The 23,203-nt window shown below is 43.4% G+C and overlaps 1 protein-coding gene across 1 annotated transcript in view; it reads right to left on the bottom strand.

Annotated features, from left to right (window-relative positions):
- Positions 1 to 23,203, bottom strand: part of SNX19 (sorting nexin 19) — a 43,396-nt gene that overhangs the window by 8,348 nt on the left and 11,845 nt on the right. The window contains exon 8 of the mRNA XM_075564071.1: positions 21,711 to 21,840. Coding sequence (XP_075420186.1) covers positions 21,711 to 21,840 — 130 coding nt within the window. The remainder of the gene's footprint in view (positions 1 to 21,710; positions 21,841 to 23,203) is intronic.

Genomic DNA, 23,203 nt, shown 5'->3' with positions numbered 1-23,203 from the left:
CTCTGTTTTTCACCAGGACTCGAGTCCTGATATTTTACTTCCTTCTTCCATCCTGCCTTTATTTCAAAGTAAAATCAAGAAGAAGACAGCAAACTAGGTATGTTCTGCAAGGGCATCTCTCAGTAATCCTGAGCACATGGAAGCCTTACCGAGGAGCCCAGAAATAGCCTACAAAGTGAGAAAAACAAGGACCAACAGATTGACACTCTGACATTCAAGTCTCTGGGATGCTGGGCACAGACGGAGGCAGGCTTTGAGGTTAGGGCTTACCGTTACCCTGGGGTAGACGCCTCCTCCACAGAGAAGGGAACCTGATCTGAAATAGCTGCAGAGAAAGGCTGAAGGCTGGGCTAAAAGGGAGACCGTTTATGACTACAGCTTCATATGGCACTTCAAGACCAGCAGAAGGTCACTGCCCATGAAAATAGCAGAATCAAGAAATGTTACATGTAAGGGGAGAGGGCTTTAGGGATCAGTTATGCAATAAGCCAAATTCTCTTCATTTCTATTCCAAGAAAGTCGCTCTGCTTTGAGGAGGAAGGGCACTGTGTCAGTACAGCTTTGTGAGGAGAGGTGGAGGAGAAAGACAGGAAAACAGGAGACAATGTTCATAGGTGTAATCACAATGTGCTAAGAAAATCGTGGATGTGAGCTAAAAGAAAGAAGATGAACCTCATTCCTTGGGGTCTGTTTATTCCCAGGGCTCGATCTAATAAGTAACTCATTGGTGACTACGCTACAACCTCAGCTTAAAGTACAAAATCTAGTCCACAGAAAAAGGGAAAAGGAAGATCAGACTAAGGTCTCTGTCATTCCAAATAGGCCTGCAGGAGATGACGCGCTGCCTCCCTCATTCCCTTACCGCAGGGTTGCTCAACTTCCACACGACTGTCATTTCGGATTGGCAGTTTCTTGTTGTGGCTCTCCTGTGCCTGGCAAAACCGCAACATTCCCGGCCTGGCTACAATGCTCTTGGTTGAGAACGACTGCTATAGACAAAAGGCCACTCTTGGTAATTTTAAACTTGAGTGCTGTGGAATAATATTTTTTAAGTTATAAATTACTAATTAGAAGTAAACTTCAAATCATTGTTATCATCAGCCATCAAGTTGATGCGGACTTATGGAGACATTATGTATAGCAGAATAAAACTGTGCCTGGTCCTGGGTCCTCCTCACAATCACCAGCATGTTCTAAGTCCCTTGTTGTGGCTATTGTGTCAATCCATCTTCCTGAAAGCCTCCTCATCCCCTCAGTGGTCATCTGCTTCACAAGATGTTCTGTCCTCCTCCAGTGACTGATCTCTCCTGAGGAGTTGTCAAAAGGAAGTAGGTCGGGCAACGTTCTGTTGTGGCTCATAATTTTTGGAAGTAGATCCCTAAGCCTCGTCTTCCTAGTCCGTCTTAGTCTGGAAGCTCCACTAAAATCACTGTGATTCGGAAACACCAGGGCATAGCTTCCAGTATCACAGCAGCACAGCATCAAGCTTCCACAGTACCATTCACTGGGACATGGGTACATCGTCCAAGGTCACGGAAACAGTTTCATAATTTGGGATAACATTTTAAAAATATCTAAACAGAGCACATGTTAGAATAGAAAATGTGGGCACATTCCTGCTTCATATTTACCTGTGTGTAGCTAGAGGGATAGATTTGCAGGAGCCCCATTGCACAGTTGTAAAGTGCTGGGCTGCGAACCCGAAGACCAGTGGTTTGAGCCCCGCAACGGCTCCACAGGAGAAGGATGCAGCAGTCTTCTTCCATAAAGGTCACTCCGTGGGGCAGTTGTTCCCTGACCTTTACAGTCATTTGGAGCAGAGATAGACTTGATAGCAATGGAGGGGATATGGACGTGCTTGTGTTGTTGTTGTCTATATTAAGTTACAATGCAAAATGCACTTCTGACTAACGATTAAAGGTAAAAATACATTTGAAAAGCACTGGTACAATAAAAGGAATTAGGAGTTCTAGCCAAGAGTTGGCGGTAGGGAGGCAGGGGAGGCAGAGAGTCCAAACTGAATGCCCAGCTACCTGGAAACAGTCTTTATTCCCACCCACCGACAAAACATTTACAATGGCATGGACCCTGAACACTGTGTCCTCTACCGCAGTCTGAACACATGATTGTTGTGAGTATTTACTCATCTAATCAATAGCCCCAATCTATTGGGGTGGGGGAGGGAAAGGAGTCCCGGGGTAATAATGTAGATTCAGGGCATTTCTCAGACAAGAAGCTGGTGCCAATTTCGCACCTGATAAAAGCAGCGTTTCTCTTCCCCTTCGATTCCTTTCCCAGGCTCCTGCCTTCCGGCCCGCGGCCCCTCCTTGTGTTTACAGACGATTCCTCCCTGTCACTTTTCAGCTCTCGCTTCTCAGACCTCTAAGTGGCCAGGCCCGATTTATTCAGCTGTGTCTGAGAAAATTCAACATTGCTGCCCCTTGCCTGTGTATCTAGGTCACCATCCTTTCCTGCCCCGTGGTAGAGAAGAATGCGAGGAAATGAACTTTAGGGGTAAGCCACTCACTCCGGTTTCTTTCTCCCACTGGCTATTGTGAAATTCCAATGGCTCTGGGAATCTGCACAATGTCTTCTCTTTTGATATTTGCACTCATGGTCTTCATTATAGATCTGCATCTTTAACGCATGTGCTTCACAGCAAGATTATATAGTCTAAACACCACAAATGTAGAATCTGAGCTGTCTACGCTTACATTAGTAATGGACAGGCACAGATATTAAAACTGATTTAAAAATAAAGGGCTCTTGATCAGCCAAGGGTATATATGAGTTCATCTATGTAGTCCTTACAGGATATCTTTTGCAAGTGCATCAATTCACATAAAAATATTGATAATTAAGAAGTATTTCCTAGCAAGAGCCTGCATAGGAATACACAATTTTAAAGATGGAAGGAAACTCAAAGGTACCGATTCTAATGACCTCCTCACAAAAAACGTCTATACAATATCATGCCTGGCATGAACCTCTGGCCTGTGAATTCAGAAACAGATTTTAAGTTTAATTAGCAATGTGACATTGGAGAAATCACTTAATTTCTGAATCAAATAGTTTTAACTCATTAGAGATGCTTGTCAAATATTGGCAACCAAAATGTGCTTTATTGTAAATTCAAGTCATCAATCCTAGTTATATTTTTCTGGATTTACAGATAAAGGTCACATTCCTCTTCCAAAAGATTATACCTTAGAATTTTCAAATTCATCTATTGTTTCCCCTATATATTTCTTCTCCTACAAGATTATCTATCTGTCTATCCATCCATCCATCCATCCATCCATCCATCCATGTAATGTACCAATTCTATCAACATCAAAGTCAGGCATACAACAGGCCCTCAACAAATGTTTGCTGCATGAAGGGAGTTATGCGAACCGTTCATCATCCTGATTCTATCCTTTAAATGTGTTCTGTTTTGTTATTCTCATTAGAATGGATGAGGCTTTCTACTCCCATAAAGATTTCCAGTCTCCCAAAGGGGCAATCCTACACTGTCCTACAGGGTCACTAAAAATTGGAATTGATTCAATGACAGTGAGTTTGGTTATTGGTCTTATAAGACTGGCGTGTTCACACTATAAACAAGCCTCTAGATATGATCTCACCAACAAAATGAATAGGAGGACTGGCCCTGCCCTTGAGATAAACACTACTCCTGCTAATGTGGTCTAGGGTTGCATTGTTGTGGTTTTTGGGTATTGGGGAGCAATACATATCGAAGTACTTATTCATATTGAACTTGAAATCCTAAATCCACATATGTGCATTAAAAATAACTAAGTAAGCCAAGTCTTGTCTTTCTGTAATAGTGTGTGTGTGTATGTGTGTGTGTGTATATATATATATATATATAATACTTCTGTTAAATTCAGTCCTGTTGATTTCAGATTACCACTCAACTGATCTTTATACCTTTTACATCTTGATTTGTTATGCAGAGTATTAACTATATCTCTTAGATTAGACTTACTTGAAAATTTATTAATGAAAGTATTGAATGTGCTAAAATAAGAGTAATCTATCACTAGAAAATTCCCTGTACACTGACATTGATTTAGCAATTAGCAAAGACATTTGAACACTCATGAATCACTTTTAAAAGCATTATAATCCATGTGATATGTGTATATGGTATAAAAATGAGGTAAACTGAGTAACAATTGGTTAGCAGTTTCACAACCATGCCAGTGAAAAAAACTGATAATCAATTGGAACCAATTCTTGTTGAACCCACATCAGTTTTTGCTTGAGGTTTTTCTAGGCATAATTTCATTTATAAAAGGCAAGCTATTTGCCCATCTCTAATCCAGCATGTCTCCATGGGACACTGCTTCTTAATGGACTTCAGCAGCTATACACTGCTATATATATGATATACACTTTTTCAAATCCACGGGATATATTTCTTCTGGAGCAGGCATATGCATTTACTTTAGTTAAAAACAGGCTACTCATTTTTATTCGATTTTACTCATCAGTTTGTTTAATCATGTTTGTTCAACTTTTCTTGTTAGATCATTTTCACTGATAGTGAAAATAGAAATGAACTATTCTGGCGCTAGATTTATGAGTCTCTTGCCAAACATATTCTTGCTAACATACTCGAGTTATATGAGAGGCATGACACAAACAGAAAATTGAAGCTCTTCCCCTTCTACCAGGTATAGAGCTATTCAGTTTTTAACGGTTTGATGTCCATATATTTCTTGTCCTTGGTTCCAACTTTATCGCTGCCAATGAATCCACAGCACAATGCTGGGTCTAAATTACACATTTGATTATCCCTTCCTTGCTTAAAGTTTTAAAATGGGTTCTCACAAAATGGGGAAATATATATACATGACTTTGAGTGGCTTACAAGGCTCTATATGAGTTGGTTACTCAACCATTCAGGGTTATTTCCTTGCCCCTCTTCTTATGCACTGCCCAGGCCTGATCACAGCCTTCTTTGAGCACACAAACATGCTGTCGTTCACCTTTCTGCTTTTGATGCTCGATCATCCAGAGCTCCTTATTTACAAGATTACATTTCTGACTAGACCTCAGCCATTTGAAGGCAAGGGTATTGCGTGACTTTGTATTTCGGATTGCTTCATGAAGTGCTGAAACAGAGGAGGTAACCACTACGTGCAAGTCAACAAGCTGTGCCGATCTTAAAGGTGACGCACGAAAGAAGGTGCACAAGGGCCCACATCCCACACCCGAAGCAGCGAATGAGTGCGCTTCTCTTTACTTGTGCTCATGGAGGAGGACAATGATAGATAAAAACAACATCAAACAAATAATAAATCGTCACTCTAGAAAACACTATGTATTGGGCATTTTATGCTTACTTATGTATTTGACAGATTTATTTTCACCAAAATATTTTGTTTAGGCTACTATTAAAATTAAACTAAGCATTAATATGCCAACCATAGAGCAGGCCGAGTCAAGAACATGCTGGGTAATAAGTAAGCTGATCTAGAATTAGGAGAGTAGAAAATTTCATCTTTATCTTGAGGAGTGGCCGGTAGATTCAAACTGCTCATCTTTTGATTAGCAGTCCAGCACGTAACCCGCTCTGCTACCGGGGCTCTTGCTTTATGAAAAAGGATCCTACATGTGGTCCTCTGTCTCCCTAGAAGGGAGTCGATGTGGAAAGCGCCGGGATGGGTCAGCCAGGCTTCACATCTGGAGCACTCTATAAATCTTAGAGAAGAGAAGCAGCTGCTAGCAGCCTATGCTTTTGTCAGTTCTCCTGGAAAATAGGCCCAGAGGATAGAAGAGACTGAAAGTCAAACAAAAGCAAAGGAGTTATGAGAACTGTGAGTCACACTTGTATTTTGGGAGGTGCCCCTGATGGATGGAGCAACCTCAAATGGATTCCAACCTATTGCTCAAAACTAGGAAGAAGAAAGGAAGGTAGCAGAATGCTTAGGCAACAAACAAAACAACACAAAAAATAAAACTAACCTTCCCTTCCCCTTCAATACAAAATGAGGCGGAAAATGTCCCGGGGTTCTGTGTCTTAGGAGAAATAAGATTGCCTTGCAAGGAGAGAGCTCCAGAAATCTGTCTGAGAGTCATGGCTCAAGATATTCAAAATCTGGATCAGAATTTTACAAGTCCAGCGTGCCTCTATAGACTATCAGATCCACTATTTTCAGCCCCAGAGCAGGCGATCAGCAAGGTACCACAATCCTGCTCTAAGCAAGTCCGGGCTGTTGGACTTGACATGAAGGCAAAATCTCAGTGATTTTCTCGATGGCTGCCTACTATATGCTCGATCCTGTCGGCTCACTGACGGATGTGGCTCTTTTGGTAAGTCTAGGTGGCTCTAAGTAAAACTGGAAAAATTTAAAGGACATTATTTAGATAATGGTGATTTCATTTGTTTGTAAAAAAAAAAACAACCAAATGTAGTTATGGCTCTAGAATAAGTTTTAAATTGTTCCGAGGAGCAGGATTGGCTTTTCGGCAGGACATCGTCATCACAAGCCGACTCCCGAGTCTCTCTGCAACAGCAGTTCAAGTCACGGCTCGAGGCGAGAGGCCCGAGGGACTCCTCGGCCAGGAAGAAGGCACCATGCTTTCACACCGATGCTAAATATAAAAACCATCTCCGGGGCTCCTTCTGGGGAACAGACACCTCTCTGAAGCAAAAGAGCCTTGACCCTCCACATGGGCAATGGGCTCTAGAAATGGAAGCGGCACAGGAAAACCTGGCCTGGTCCCTCACGGGCTGCACGGGCCCTGAATCCTGGTTTCCTGCTTCATAAAACAGGAAGTCCTGGGGGTGTAGTGGGTCACCTGTTACACTGACAACTGCAAAGTCAGTGGTTCAAACCCACCGCCACTCCTCAGCAAAGAGGAGCCGCTCTGCTCCCTTAAAGATGTACTGTCTCAGAAACCCCCCAGGGGCAGTTCTACCCTGGCCTATAGCGTTGCTATGGATAGAATTCGAGTTGGTGGCGGCAAGATTTTTGTTTTGTTTTCTTCATACAATGGACTAATTTTGGCCTTGCTTTCTTTCCGAAGTTGCCATCCAGACCCAATGAGAAAAATGAACACATATTTGGAAATGCTTCTATGTTTGTGCTGTTTGACCCTCTCAAAATATCCCGGGTTTCAACCAGGTCTGGCAACCAAATGGCGGCAGACTCTTGAGTGAATTTTGTATTTCATGCCTTTTGAAAGGCATCCCCTCCTTTCTCCTCTGCTCAAGGAAGTAGATAGTGGGGACGTGAATCATTTTAATACGGAGGGCTAATACGATGGTGAGGTGTTGTGGCATTATGGGTGTAAAGACTCAATTTCTGAATCCTCCTAGATCCCAGGAGATGTTCGCTCCAAGACGGCAGGATGGAAAGTGCTTGCCTTCCCTCAGGCCTGTGTGGCAGTAAACCTGGCTCCCTCGCAACGACCAGGTGGTTACCGGGACCCTTTCCTCTCTCAAGACCTAGGGCAGGGAGGTGGGATGAAGAAGAGAAAGCTACTTAACTAAAAGGGCCATGCAGGAGAAATCAAGTCGAGTGGAGACGCACGTGCAAGAAGAGAGCTGACGTATGGAAAGAGAGGGCAGGATGCCGAGGAAGGGCAAAGGCAGTCATTTAGCGACTGTGTTGAGCACCGGAGTCCCTGCACTCTAGGTAACTTTCCCTCACAAAGAGCGCTCGGGACGCTGCTCTCTACCACAGGAGAAGCCGATCAGAAGGAAGTTCAGGAGGAAAGAGAGAGGGAGAAAGATGGGTAATTACTTACTTTCCACTTAGACAGGGCCAACCCTACATGCTTCCAAATTTTACAGGCAGCAGATGCTGAGTATGCTCACCCTTGGTTGGAAGAGGAGAATGAGGGAGCGTCTCTATATCAACAGATATGCCGTGGCTCCAAATTATGCTGGGAAAATGGCTAGACAAAGATGCGAAAGCCTAACCTCAGGGAGAATGACGGGTGAACCAGAGAAGCTGCTGCCTGCGAAGGAAGCAGGAAGTCATTGGGGGAGTAGGAAAAGGAAAGAAGCGTGGGAGGTACAGTGGGCAGTACCAACCCCCTAGCACCCCCTGGGGTGGAGGGGTGGGCAGCGGCCGGGTGGTGGCGGCGGTCTGCTCTGTACCATGTATAGGTTAGGAAACACTTCAGGAAGTTCCACTATGTCGAGAAGGGCACCACGAGTCCAGAGGAACGGGCTTGGTGTCTTGGTTTGGCGGAAAAGCAAGGTGATGGTAATGAGCAGAATCATCTTTAGGTAGAAGACCTATCCAGAGCCCCCATCCCCCCACCCCCCGCCACCCTCCCCTATCTTCTGCTGGATTTTAAAACCTTTCCAAGTGGAAGGCTACAATGATACCAGGACATAAGGATACATCCAGAGTCTTCACGTGGTATGGATAGCAGGCACACCAGCTGTGCTTAGAAAACATGGGGAAAGGAGGCCCCTGAGAGACTCAACATGCAGCTCCAAGTCCAGCGATAGCATACTGCTTTCATCTCGATGCGACTGTAGTGAGAGGGCTAAATGCCACCAAGAAAGCCTTTGGTGCCTTCAGTATACGGATATCAGAGCTGGACTGAAGTTCAGGCTGCTCTGTATTTAAGAGGTCTACACCTCAGTGGGCCATGTTGAAGCCTCTGCGGAGGGGCAGAAGGGAAGGCATGCGTGTCATGGCGTCTCCATAACCAAGCTAATAGGAAAGAGCTGAATTATTTCCATCCATAGCTGAAAGCAAGAGGAGATACCCTGGTTTGTAAAGATCCACAATATCAGGGAAAAACAGAACTGGCAAGTTCTCCTTTCGTGAGATAGGCCAGACATCAAAACTGGGGATCCAAAGAGGCTTTGAATATAGGGCCAACAAGTTTAGAGGTAGAACCACAAGAGTATTTCAACTCCAGATGCCCCGCTGGTTTCATCATCTGGTCCATACTGGGTCCCCGGGTCATAAATGCGCTCACTGGCTACTAGAGGGGAGCATGCACTCATGGGGGCCCCTTCGGGCAGGACACACTGTGCAGAGAAGCCAGCACATGCTGAGGAATGACTGGGTGAAAGGGGAGAGGTTGCAAAATGAAGGAAAGTGAGCCTATCTCAATCAGTGGGACTTAGGAGAGGGCTGGGATGTGGCCCCTGAATCATGGAGCAAAACAACACATGCTATCACCAGAAAGACAAGGCATCCAGAATTGCAAAATAAACTGTCTTCAGCAAAAGTGAATGAGCATTGCTTAATCTGCAGCACCACCTGGTGCCCAGATGGAGCAAGCAGCGAAACTGGTATATTGCCTGATTGGCTTTTTATAACTCATTAACAGAAAAGGAAAAAAAAAAATCAAACCATATACTCTTTTTCTCTCATGTATGCACAGAGGGGTTGGCTGAAAATATTCATAAAGTTTAAAGTATATTTTTAATTTAAAAATGGAAATAACATTCTTCCCTTAAAAAATATTTTAATGCCTGGAATAATAGACCCTAAACCAGTCTGAAAGATACCCATTTTACCATGAAAGACACACGTTACTCCAGAAAGCTTTCACAATAGCATTTTCTCCCCACAGAGAGACTCTGGATATGCTTCCCACTGTTTACAGTTCCTACAGGGCATTTGCTGTGCATTTCAAATCGATTCGAGTGATTTATCCCTTCTCTGAGACGGGAAGGATTCAGAGTGGACTGGTGCCACACTGGATGAAGTAGGCCTACTCCGTGGCCAAGGGCATCTCAGAAATGCATGATGGGTAGAACAAAGGCATCAAATCTTTCATCAACTTTTCAAAAGTTACTTGTAAAGAAGTCACAACAATAAGTTAAAAAATGTCCTAGAAAGCAGTGGAAAAACATTTGGAATACCTGCATTATGAGGTAAGTCCTTGGTTCTCTGCTTCAGAAGAGGGTATTTTCATAAGTGTGCGAGGAAAGCAAAATGGAGGGTATATACGAGGGAGTTTCAATTTGTTCATGGAAAAAAATACCAATATCTTTTCATTCCATTTTTCCATGAAATGTTTGAAGTTCCCTCTGTAGAGAGTATGAGAAAAACAAAACAAAATAAAAAGCCGTGGCTATCGAGTTGACAGAGTAGAACTGTGATCTATGGGGTAATGCAGTGACTGTGATCTTTCATAAGCAGATTGTCAGATTTTTTTTCCCAAGGCGCCTCTGGGTAGATTTGAACGGCCAACCTTTCTGTTAGTACACAAGTGCTTAACCCTTTGTGCCACCCATAGATTCCATCGTATGAAGGAAGAGGTCATGTTTTGAAGGATACAAAAAACTCAGTATCAAGATACCATTCAAATGTAAACATGTGATCTATGCTACATCAAATCCACACACTAACGTACTAGTAAACAAAAACGCATGAAAACTGAGGCTTGTAAATATGAAAGAGAACTCACATTTACTAAGTGCTACTCTATACAAAAGGCTTTCAGCTATTATCTGTGATGATTCAGCACAACTTGGTGAGCTAAGCACTGTCACTCCATTTGCAAAGTGGGGTAATCAAGGCAAAGTACATTAAATAATTTGTCTTTGGTTACATAGATAGAAAGCCTCAGCCAAGATTGTATCTCAGATATGCCTGACTTCCAAGTCCATATTCTTAGATTAAAGCCCCAAGCCTTAGAACTGTGACAGTCATCATGAAAAAATGGAGACAAACTGAGGGCATAGAAACACACACACACACACACACACACACACACACATACACACACACTAGGACAGATGACTGGGACCTCCCTAAAGTTAGAAACTATGTACATCAAATATAGTAAAAAGAGAATCCACAGACAAAATATTTTTTGCAGTGATACATCAGATAAGGAACTAATCTCTACAAAGTAAAGGAAACCACCCGTCAGTAAGAGAAAGTCTAATAAGCCACTTAAAGAGTGGACTGAGAGCATGAACCGTTTGCCAAAGAAGACACTCCAGCAGCTGATAAACATGACTGAATGCTCACATCAGTAGCCATCCAAGATCAAAACAATGTTGAGATAAGACCTCAACTCACAACTGATAGCAAAATTCAAAGAAGCAGAAAGCAACAAATGCCACAGTTTCTACAGAGAAACAGGAGACCTCAAAACTGCTGGTGGGACTGTAAAACAGCACTCACTGTAGAAAGTGGCGAAAGTGGCCCGGGACTAGAAATGCCACATGAGCCAACAATCTCACTAATTGGTGTATGTTGTTGCGGCTGTTGGGCGCCACAGAGTGAGTTCCAACCCAGAGTGACCTTCTACCCAGCAGAGGGAGACAGTGCTCAGTCCGGTGCCGTCCTCACAATCACTCCTATGCTTGAACCCACCATTGCAGCCAATGTGTCGAATCTATCTCCTTGAAGGCCTCCTTCCTTTTCACTGCCCCTGCACTTGACCAGCACGACGTCCTCCAGGGACTGGTCTCTCTCGACAATATGCCCAAAGTATGTACGATGACATCTTGCTATCCTCGCCTCTGAGGAGCACGCTGGCCACACTTCCCCCAAGATAGATCGGTTGGTCCTTTTAGCAGTATATGATACTTTAATATTCTTCCCCAGCACCACAATTCAAATGCATCAATTCTTCTTCAGCTTTCCTTATTCAATGCCAACTTTCACATGCATATGAGGCAACTACAAACATCATGGCCTGGGTCAGGTCCACCTTAGTTCTCAAAGTAACATCCTTGCTTTTCAATACGTTAAAGTTGTCTTGTGCTGCACATTTACCAGGTGCAATGTAATCTTTTCATCTATAGACACACCAGGGACAGACAAATGCATACCTATGCTCAGCAATCACGGAAACTCATTGGTGGAAGAATGCGTAAATAAACATTGGTTCGTGCACACAATGGAAGATCCAGCGTAGTTAAATAATATCACTGTAACTATGAAACACATCATGGTATGGATGGGTTTGAAGGCCACCATGCTGAGCAAAGTTAGTCAAACACAAAAAGTTAAGTATTGTATGAGACCATTATTGGAAAAAAATCAAGAAAAGGTTTTCATAACAAAAGAAACAGACTTAGATGGTTATAGGAGTGGGAGGAGGAAAGGAGGGGGAGGGGAGGAAAGAGTAAAGGATAGAGGTTAGCTTTTGTGTTAATTTGGGTGAAGGAGAAGAAAATATACAAGAGGGAGAAAGAGGGCTGGGGAGTGGTGGAGGACATGAGGAAGAAACAGGACAAACCACCATGAGGTTAGTTAATACTGCTGTTGAATGCAAACTCAATAATCTGATAGGTAAAACTTCATCAATTTCACAACAAAAGTTTTTGGAGAAAAAGATGTCCACATCCATGTGGAAGGTAAGAGGCTGAGAAGGCCCAAAGACATATGAGTCCAGAATAGGCTAGCTTACAATGGGCTTCATAGCTTGAGACTCTGGGCAGCTGAGGGCACCGTGTTCTTTTGGAAGAGTGCCATTAGAATTGGAGATGGTCTGATGGTCCCCAAAGAAAAACCTCTTTGCTTAGGCCCAACCAAGGCTCTGGGGACTGGAGGTACCCAATTAAAGCACTTAGGAGGATATAAACAAGATTCTGTCTCCATTTGTGTTTCTTGGCCCCAGCACCATGGAGGAACCCCTGAGCTGTTTGCTAGAGATGAGCAAGAGGGACTCATCACATCACCAAGTGATCTTCAACATTCATTCATTTGAAAACATAACCCATCGATCTGCTGCCTACAGGACACACATCTCAGGCCTGCAGACAAATGCAGGCTGAAAATTAAAGGCTGGAGACAAATATAGCAAGCACATGGCAATGCAAAAAAAGCAGGGGTAGCAATCTTAATATCTGACAAAATTGACCTCAAGATATAGGCCATAACAAGAGACCAGGAGGGGCACTATATAATGCTCAAGGGAACAGTGGACCAAGTATCAGTGATCATAACATATATGCGCCTAACGAGAGACTCGTGAAATTTGTAAATCAATCATTCATTCATTTGACGGAGAATTCAATCAGTAGTCCCCTCTCAGTATCAGGCTGTGCTAAGTTGTATGTTTTTGTTTTTGGTTTTTTTGGTAGAATGGTGCATATGACAGAGTTCTTGTTCTTCAGATGGTTAGAATCTAAAACTAGCATCAAAACACAAAGCACTTGGTTTCATAACTGTATTTATAGACACATGAGATGCCAGTAATTTCACTTGGAGAAGGATTCTTGGAGTTTTAAATATCTCATGAGATATTCTACTTGTGTCTTTACTTTCACATTAACCAATTCTGTACCTCTGCTTGAGGGTATAAACATCTAAGAGCACAGACTACACATCGCTGTGCACATCAAAGACACTTATAGGCACGCAGCCAGCTGGTTATCACTACGTGTTCTAACCCTCTGGTAAAGCCAGGTACAGCGTTGTCGATACATGACAAAGCAGGATGCTCCTAGCCTAAGAGGAGGGTAGAAGTGGCACCTAAGATTTATGACAGAGGAAACCACACATATATTAGGAGAGACTAGTGGGACCCATCCTGATTCATTCTGTACAAGTCAGGAGCTTCCTTTTGTCAAGATCTACTGGTAGAAACATAAGACAAATTCATCCCAACCCCCACCCTCCCAAAAGGGTATTACAGTCTGGGCAAAAACACAGTCAGTGAAAAACATTACTTCTAGCACCTGTAAAAACAGTCTAGAGGGCCAGGAAATAACCCTCCAGGGAAATCTGAAGACTTAGTTTGAGGTAATTTTGTATCTGGGCTCTCTTGGAAAAGTATGCCCTTTTCAATGTGAGGAGCTGTGTAGAGAACAAGAGCAGGCATAGGACAAAGCACGGCAACAGAGACAAGCTAAAAGGAACAGAGGAACTGAAGCTTAGGGAGCAAGGAAACCCATTTTCATCCATGTTTCCTGGGAAATGCTGGGGTCTAACCGTGGGTGGGACTAGAATGTAGAACAGGGACATGTAAGGAGACTATATATATCCTGCTTGTTGAAGTAGCGAACAAGAAGGCCCTCAAAGATATGGATTAGCACAGTGGCTTCAACAACGGGCTCAAGCACAGGGAAAATTGTGAGGATGGCGCAGGACCGGGCAGCGTTTCATTTTGTTGCGCACAGGGTCGCTGTGACTCACAACTGACTCGATGGTACCTAACAACACCAACAGCATACAATCTCTATTGCAGAAGTGTGTTACAACTGAAATCAGAATATGCATTCAGCAACAAATATAAGACACCTGTCAGTCTCATTGGGGTGCTTTCAAAGGGGATGTCGGGAAAGAAGCAATTAAATCTCTGGCTTTTAGGGGCATCTGCTTGGTCCATTAAATATAGAGCAGAAATGTCAGTTCAGAAGTGTATGGTGACTGCTTTTGGGGATTCTAAATGAGTATGCTTGGCGGATTTTCCTTAAAGACATTGGTTTCTTGAAGGACAATGACCCCAGAGGTTTATTAGGGAGATGACTTAAGAAATGAGAAAGCTGCATTGGTGGGGAAAAGAACCCCAAAGATGGGCTGAGGAATTAGTTTCAATCACAAAGAGCTTTCCTATGAGAATTCCATGGGAGAACTTTACCCAACCAACCCCACAGCCCTACTCTTGCCCCTTCAGACTTTTGTTCCCCAAACTCAAAGAATTTTAAAAGGAACGCAACTTAGGTCCTTTGAGTATATATTCTAAAGCCATTGTTTTGACATGGTGTAAATGGAAGAATGCAGAATTCTTAGGAGAAGGGTTAGAGGGATGAAAACATCGTTTGCAGAAGTATATGAACCTAGATGGAGAATATGTGGAGGAAAGAATAGCTTGACATTTTGATATTTTGGTTTCATAAAGGTTTCTGTAAACCTACAACACTTTTTATTTACTCTAGTATTTCTTTCCTGTTGCAATTAATGCATACTCTCGTTAGTTTCCAATAAAAAGTAACCAATGTCAAAAAGAAGCTCTGTCTACCTATGTCCTAATGGCGCAGTGGGGTAGGTGGGTGGTGGGCTGCTAGCCCCAAAGGCAGTGCATGGCTGCGACCCTCAAGCTGCTCATGAGCGAAAGAGGAGGCTGGCTGCTCCTGCAAAGATGGACAGTCTTGGAAATCCTAAGGAAGCCTACTCTGCCCTATCGATTCACTGTGAGTTTGCGTTGAGTCTGTGCCAGGGGTCTGGGTTTACTTAAGACATGCCACCAAACAAGCAGCCCTGGAAAGGGAACTCCACTAACAGAATACCTGTGGCTTTAAGGTGATATAAGAGAGTAATGTAAACACACCCAATGGCCTTGAGTTGATACAAGTCCCATTGGGCCCACCTGCTCCACTGGGTTTCCAAGGTTTTATATCTTGATGGCAGCAGATCGCCATACCGTTCTCCCAGAGCAAGCAGATGGACTTGAACTCACTGACCTGTTGATTAGCTCAGTGCTTAACCCTGTGTGACCAGGGCCCCTCTAGTGTAACAGAATTAACAGTGAATGGTCATCCGCGTTTAGTGCCACCTGCTCTGCCCAGACTTTCTCCCCAGCCTCTCCTGGGGACTGGTTTGTAGGGAATACTCTTTCTAAGGACATCACTCCACATCTGACTTTCCCCTGGGTCCACTGCTTATTGAGCTCCTTGAATCTGCTTCAATCTTTTCTCCTTTCTTCCTCTTTATACTTTGTCCCTTTACATTTGGTTCTAGTCTCTGCTGCCTACAAAACAGAACCTTCTACTAGTTTCCTTACTTGCCAGGCTATTCCATTCCTAGGTGGCCCCAGCACACACACGTTAAGAAATCCTGATGTGGATGCCAGGAATGTCTGCTGTCCTTGTGAGACAGGCTCCGATGCCATTCTCAGGGTTGTGGGGAGGGCAGCCCAGGGATGTGGCTTTCGTGTACTCTACTGCTGGCCTGGCTCATATTTTTATCGTAGGGTTGTGCTGGGCATCCAGGTAGGGAACTGATCCAATCTTCTCATTCCTTCATTCGAGAGAGAGCATAATAATCTCACCCCTTACCGTGGCAGGTTCCCCCTCATCTCCAAACTCCATAATAATCTCACCCCTTACCGTGGCAGGTTCCCCCTCACCCCTAAACTGTCATCTATGGAACTCAGCACAGCTAACTCCTCGGAACTCAGCACAGCTAACTCCTCTTCTCCTGCATCCCTGTCTGAGTACTTGTCTGACTCCCTAAACTTGATCTGGATGCCTGCAGGGTCATTGTCAAGTTTCTTCTGTTTTCGGACATGAGCGGAGTTTACACAAGCTGGATCCGTTCCCTGGCTGGACCTGCTACCCCCATTTTACTGACCCCCCCTTTATCTCTGACTCCAAATAAGGCGTGCAGCTCGTTACATAATTGGATGTTCCCAGCACAGAAGCCGGCTTAGGAGGTCAAGCACGCATGCGTGCAAGGCTTCCCTTTGACTTAACAATACCTTTTTTGGGCATCTAACTTCTCCGCAGCACCCCCTCCCCCAACTCCCTGCACAGCATCAACAATCAAGGGAGATTTATGGAGTCTGGCTCCGATCAGAACTCCTCCAACCTTGGCTTAAAAAGAGAGGTCATGAGGTTGTATCTACTCTTTTTTTTTTGCAGACTAGAGGGAGAGCTTACGGTTTGGCAGGCTTCCCTGGAGTCCACAGCAGTGATGTATATAGGTCCTTTAAGAGCGCAAAGAGAGCAAACGAATCTGGAAGCAGAAGAAATGAGCCTGACTACAGAGGATACTGTTGGAGGTTAGAAACCGAGAGCATGTTTACAGGAGACTTTCTAGAGCTGGGTAGCAGCACCATTCCTGAGGCCCAAACTAACGGCAATGGGCTCAAGACAACTAGAGGCCACAGGTGGGGCAATGCGTTCAGGATAATAAGAGAGGCCGTGGTAGCCACCCGTGGCTCTAAGCCAGCACAGAATCTATTCCAACATCCGGCAAAAGGGTAGGGCTATAGGTCTCAGATGCCTAAGGATTCAGAGAAAGAAGCAACATGCTACCTCCTGGGCACCAGTCACGGGGGAGAGTCTCAGGGCGTTCAACTGGGAACTAGGCTGAGACCTCATTTCATCCCTCACATGGCAGGGAGGTGGGTGGAGGTGCAGCTTGATCCGTTAAAACTGTGTAGCACTCCAAAATCTCTTTGTAAAAATAAAGCACGCGCTATAGAGAGAGCAAATAAAATGAGCTTTCCGATGCCGCGGTGCTCTGAGGCATGTTGTATGTGAGAGTGGGCACTTCTGGAGGCTCATCTTTGGAAGAGGCTTCTAATTACCCCTTTCCTGGGGCACTGGAGAGGATTAAATGCTGCAAGATGTTGAGATGTTTGGGCACTGTGACTGCATAAAGTAAACTCTCAGTAACATTTTCTGGAGAGTCATCATAAAGGAGTTGTACTTGGGGACCTGGTCACAGGACATAGTGAGCTGATAAGGTCACCTCCTTCTACTCTCTCCATCCTGAAATAAGCCCGATCTTTTCCCCATTTACCAGGCGCATGGGGACTCGCTGCTAGGAGGCCAAGGGCCACAGGTATCACATCCTTGGAACCTCTGGAGAAGAAATTCTAATTCTTTTCCCCCATGACTTCCTATTCAGGAACACTGTGAACCAACGATCATGATATTTGAGAAGGCTAAGAATATCACTAAAAGGGAGTAAGGATTCCTAGGGAAAGATGAAAGGCCTTAAACATGGAAGGATGAGATTCTTTCTTTTATTTTAGTCTGGAGGCTTAGGGTCAGGAGAGTACCAACCAGCTGTGTTCCTATTTCCACAGCAGATAAAACAAACTGGGCTGAAGGATAATGTCAGCACAGACATAAGTAAGAACTTTCTGTCAGGTGGGAATATGAGACACTAGAACAACTGCAAAATAGTCTCACTTAGGATATCCATAAGGACGGACTATAGACACCAATTATGAAGAGTTTTCAAAATGGCAACTGGCTGCAAAATCCTGTCCTTAAACAATATTCACATTGGGTTTATTCTGATTCATTTGAACTCACCAAATACATTCAGAATTTCTCCTACTAAATTGAAATAGTTCTCCATGGGAAATTTTTTAATAATTGGAAGGAAAAGAAAAGAAAGCCAATGGAAATTCAGCTCTAAGTCCGTTCCCTGATTTCTTTCCCTGCCTGGGCTACACATGAGCTTTGCTGGTTCTCATTTACCAGGCAGCTATCTACCCTGCCAACTAGAGGCACGGTTCCAGTGCCTGTCAGGGAGTGGCGATGGAAGGATGAGGAGCAAAAGGCTGGTTTCAACTCTTCCCATTAGGAACAGCAGCATTTTGATTCCAACTTCTCTTCCCACCCACGTAACCGAGACCAGCAGTAACCTGGAAACAACTACTGACCATGGACTTCACCTGTCCTTGTCTCTGCTGGAAAGACACCAGGTTTCCCATGTCCTGATGGAAGAGACAGAAATGTTCTGGTTGGTTTAACAAATGAGTCCATTGGCAACTATAAAGGTTTACAAGCCCGTTATTATTTGGATAGCCTATTCTGTGGAGCTCAAAGAATAGGGAGGCTGGCAGCGGGCTGGAGGAGATGGGTATGGACTAAAGCATCCTGAAGACATAAAGCTGGCCCTTTTTATGTAGGGCCACCTGCTAGAGGCTGAAAACCAGAAAGTACCTTTTATTCTTTCCTTTTACGAAGAGAAAATAGTAAGACCTAGTAAGATACAGAGTACTGCCATTCCTGTTTTACAGATGAGGAAATCAAGGTTCTGGGAGGTTAAATACAACGTAAGAGTAGTATGTCATAGCTATATGATCACTAGTAAGGCCCTGCATGTCAGTACTTACCTCAATTAAACTGTGAAATACATGAAATAGGGACCTTGTTCTGTTCACCACCAAGAAGTCCTTAATTACAGAAACACACATGTGTGTGTGGATTTTAATGTATTTATTTTTTCATTCATTTAAATATATGTAAATGAGTAAAGATAGGCCTGGCTGCATGCACAGCTCGAACTGTGTATTTTAAAACAAAGTGAGATGAATGCTATAAAACAACCTAATGAAGACCAGAGAACCAGTGCACTTTTATCAGCACCCTAGAGAATCCCTTCTGAAAATCCCATCCCGCAATGTAATTCTTGGCTCCTCCCTAATCACTAAATTTCTAATCCTATCCACTGAGGTAATGTAACTTGGTTAGAATTCTCACAGCCTGCAATTCCCTTGTATTAAAATTCCCTGCCTTAGAGTTCCAAGCATCTACAGGATGTACATTTCTGTATTGGGGGAATTAAATGTTTCTCCTTTTTAATCTTCTAATGGCCTAGACATTAAATATTCTGTTTTTAAATTTCTATTTCTTTTATATATTACCTCAATATCTGCTCCCATTTTTCCAGACTCATCTATACCATTCTCCTCCTTCTGAATAATTTCTTATGTCCTCAAACAAATTCATCACGTCAATAACTCTGAAGAGCAGAAGACAAGTAATTACAATGAGGTAGTTTCAGGGTCTTCCCATTTGTGAAAGGGCTTAGATGATCAGCCAAGGGAAGCCAGGCAGAGAAAGGGAGAAATGAAGACCTAGGTAGCAATATTCAGATGTGAATAAATAAAACATGAGAATATTATATTTCCAAATGTAAAGCTATTAAGAAATGGCATGTTTATTCCCTTATGAAATATTTAATGAACATCTATTCTGCTCCAGGCCTAGTATAAGTTGCTGGGAATATAAGGCAACTCTGACTCTTAAAAATGTTATCGTCTAGACAGGGTTTCTCAACTTCAGCCCCACTGACATTTTGGGAGGGCAATTCATGATTATTGGGAGGCAGGAGCTGTCCCACACGTTATAGGACACTCAGAAAAACCTTAGGCGTATCAAAGAGGAACATGGTAGAGGGTGCCATCAAAGGTGTCACAAACAAAGGACTCTCGTCGTTCAGTTCTTGAAAGATGCACAGCAGCAGAGTAAGAAGGCGGAAAGGGAAAATTAGGGACAGATGTAGGAAAAAATGAGTAGAGACAGGGCATTCAAGTGGAAACAGAAGGATGAGCCTTTAAAGGTCTAGAGAAAGAGGGATCGCAGAAAGTTCAAGTAAGTCCACAAAAGTCAAAATACAACTTCCAGTATATCCCACTGGAATTTAGAAAACCTCTCAGGCAGATTCGATGCACTGAACACTAATGACCCAGACCTAGTGAGTTATGGAATGCCGCCAAGAACATCAAGCAGGAAGAAAGCAACAGATCATCAAAAAGACAAGAAAGAAAGAAAAGACCAAAGTAGATGTCAGAAGAGACTCTGACACTTGCCCTTGATCTTAGGAGTAGCTGAAGCACATGGAGTTAGAAACCAAAAAGGAAGAACACATTCGGCATATCTCAATCTGAAAGAATGGAAGAAAGAAAGAAAAAAAATAAGCCTTGAGTTGCAATACTGAAAGACTCCAAGGGCAAAATATTGAACGGTGCCAGAAACATTACATGGCAGAGGAACACGGAGACACTGTATCAAAAGGAATGGTTGCTATTCAACCATTCGAAGAGCTAGCCTGTGCTCACGGAGCAGGGACACTGAAGGAAGAAGTCTATGCTGCACTGAAGGCATTAGCAAAGAGCATGCTCAGGACTCCGACTGGAAATGTTTTAAGAAGCTGATGAAGTACGGGAACACGCAATCATCTAAGCCAAGGAATTTAGAAGACAGCTACTGGGAACAGATCCATATTTATACCCATTTCAAAGAAAAGTGACTCAAATAATGTGGAAATTATCTAACCAGATCATAACTATCACAGGCATGTAAAATTTTGCTGAAGATAATTAAAAAATGGTCGCAGCAGTACATGGACAGAGAGCTGCCTGAAAGTCAAGCTGGATTCGGAAGACAACGTGGCACGAGAGACATCCGTGCTGACAGCAGAGAATATGAGAAACATGTTTATTTGTTTTATTGACTATGCAACGGCATGATTATTTGAGTGTGAACCTGAGTCACATACATGCTAGTGGACCAGGTCAGGATTTAACGTCTTATTTGGGAATCTGTCTCGATGTCACATACAAGAGAAATCAAAGTCGTTCCCAAGCTGAAGCATGTCTGGTGCAAAGATTTTCCCAGCCTTCTTTAGTCAAGTGAAGCTTGCATATATATGGTCCATGGTCAGGCAGGCGGCAGCTAAGACTCCATCTATTTAGAGAGCTCTCAGGAAATGCAAGTACTTTGGGGATCATGAAGCCTCAATAATAAAAATCCAAGTATCCGTGTATGTATCCTTTACCATCCGGTGTTAGTTAAGCCCTTGATCACTTGTTAATATTTATAGAAAATATATCTCTATGTTAGATCTATCATAGAAAGTTATCTTTCTTTTATTAGTTTTATTAGCACTGACTTGTCTTCTTCCCTTCCCCCCAGTTTATTGTTACTATGACTATAGAGTGTTAGCTAAGAGAAGTAACTATCCGAGGTGAAAGGTGGTGGGGAAAGGGGCTCGGGGGCACAGCTATGGGTGGCAAATTGATACTGGATGAGAAGAAGTTCACCTAAAGGGCTTTAAGATCACCGGCAATGTTTTATTTGAAAGGTTATGTCTTACAGAACTGCCCACATTCAAACCAAGGAGAGGATTAATAGATGTCTGGAACTCTCCTGTGTCAGAGAGGTTATCTTCCCTCCTGGTCCCTGGTTCCCTGGACTCTACACTGAGCTTTCTAGTGCAGATTTTGGTAGATATGTGGTTCCTGACTAACTTGAGACTCTAATGTGAAGGAGAACTCAGCAGTCTTACCTCTCAATCAGGGTTCCAAAGATGAGATGAAGAACTTTCTGCATGTTTTCGGTACACAGCCATCTCCACTGTTCCATGAGCAGCAGGAGGAGCAGATTCAGGGCTGTATCAGCTAACTCCGTCTCTTTCCCTGAAGAGAAAGGGTTCAAAGGGCATCAAAAGGCACAGAGGAGCGCTACACTTGTGAAATGAACTTCAGTCACACTGTGTGCCACTAGGACTTTTGCTGCTTCATAATGGACATCTTGTACTTTTGTAGCCCCTCAGCGCTCAGATCAAGAGAAACGTCTTTCTTGATCTCTATAAAAGTCAGTGCTGGGCGCAGTATTGCTTTGCCTCATGTACCAGATATTCTGGTATTTTTATTTTATGTTTTTACAAATATTTTGCATATAATTATTTTTTCCTAACTAGTTTCTTCTTTATTTCTCCAGGATGCAGACCACAAATTGTTCCAAATGAGTTCTTACTGGTGACTAACTGGAATTGGCAAAACGAAGTCTCTTCCACCCTTACATTCCACCCACAACTACAACGCTTCATAGAAATGTGGGGAGCAGATTTGGGGAAATAGTCGGACTTTGTTCTCTGGCAAAAGCTTGCTCTGAACATTCCTCCATTACCCAGAACTGAAAGATTCAAGAGAGTGCAGGGTGATGTGAAGATAACACGCGGCTCTGGGAAGAACACGGCACCTCTGGTACATGCCATGACAATTAATGACCTTTTCCTGTTGAGGATGGAAAAGGCCACAGTGAGCTCATGCCCACACTCAGCTGCGCTCTCTGGACAGATGTGCTCCTTCTATGGGTAGGACCGTCTGTTCTCTCCGTGTCCATGGATCCCCCGTCAGCACCTTGCTTCCTGGGAAACTTCCACGAGAGGACATAATGTTCTAGAACAATGGTTCTCAACTTTCCTGATGCCGCGACCCTTTCATACAGTTCGTGTTGGGGTGACCCCCCAACCATAAAATTATTTTCGTTGCTACTTCATAACTGTAATTTTGCTACTTTATGAATCGTGCGACCCCTGTGAAAGGGTCGTTTGATCCCCAAAGGGGCAGTTACCCACAGGTTGAGACCCACTGTTCTAGAATAAATCCTCAGTTATCTGCTGCTATTACTGATAAATAGTAAAATGAACCATCAATAATAATTTTGGTAGCCTAAGACCAATGGGTACTCCCTGTGCCAGCCCTGTCCAACTTTCCTCCCTTAAGAGTTCTTTAGAACACGAATGACTTGAGGTGTGGATGGATGTAGTAGAACTAAATATTCCTCACCTTTTCAACTACCTAATACTGATCTTTTTTTTCTATACTGTGTCTTAAGGAGAAGGCAGCTATCTGATGGCTGCTTTGGGGTCGTTATTTGCGCCAAGATGGGATACGCAGTTTCTTCAGAAATAACAGCATCCTAAGCCTTAAGTCAGTCTCCTCAATTCTATTATGAAGGGGCTTCAAAATATTCATGGAACAGCAGACTTAAGAG

The sequence above is a fragment of the Tenrec ecaudatus genome, chromosome 12 (genome assembly GCF_050624435.1).
Source record: "Tenrec ecaudatus isolate mTenEca1 chromosome 12, mTenEca1.hap1, whole genome shotgun sequence".
Classification (NCBI taxonomy): Eukaryota; Metazoa; Chordata; class Mammalia; order Afrosoricida; family Tenrecidae; genus Tenrec; species Tenrec ecaudatus.
This window is presented reverse-complemented; position numbering and strand designations above follow the sequence as displayed.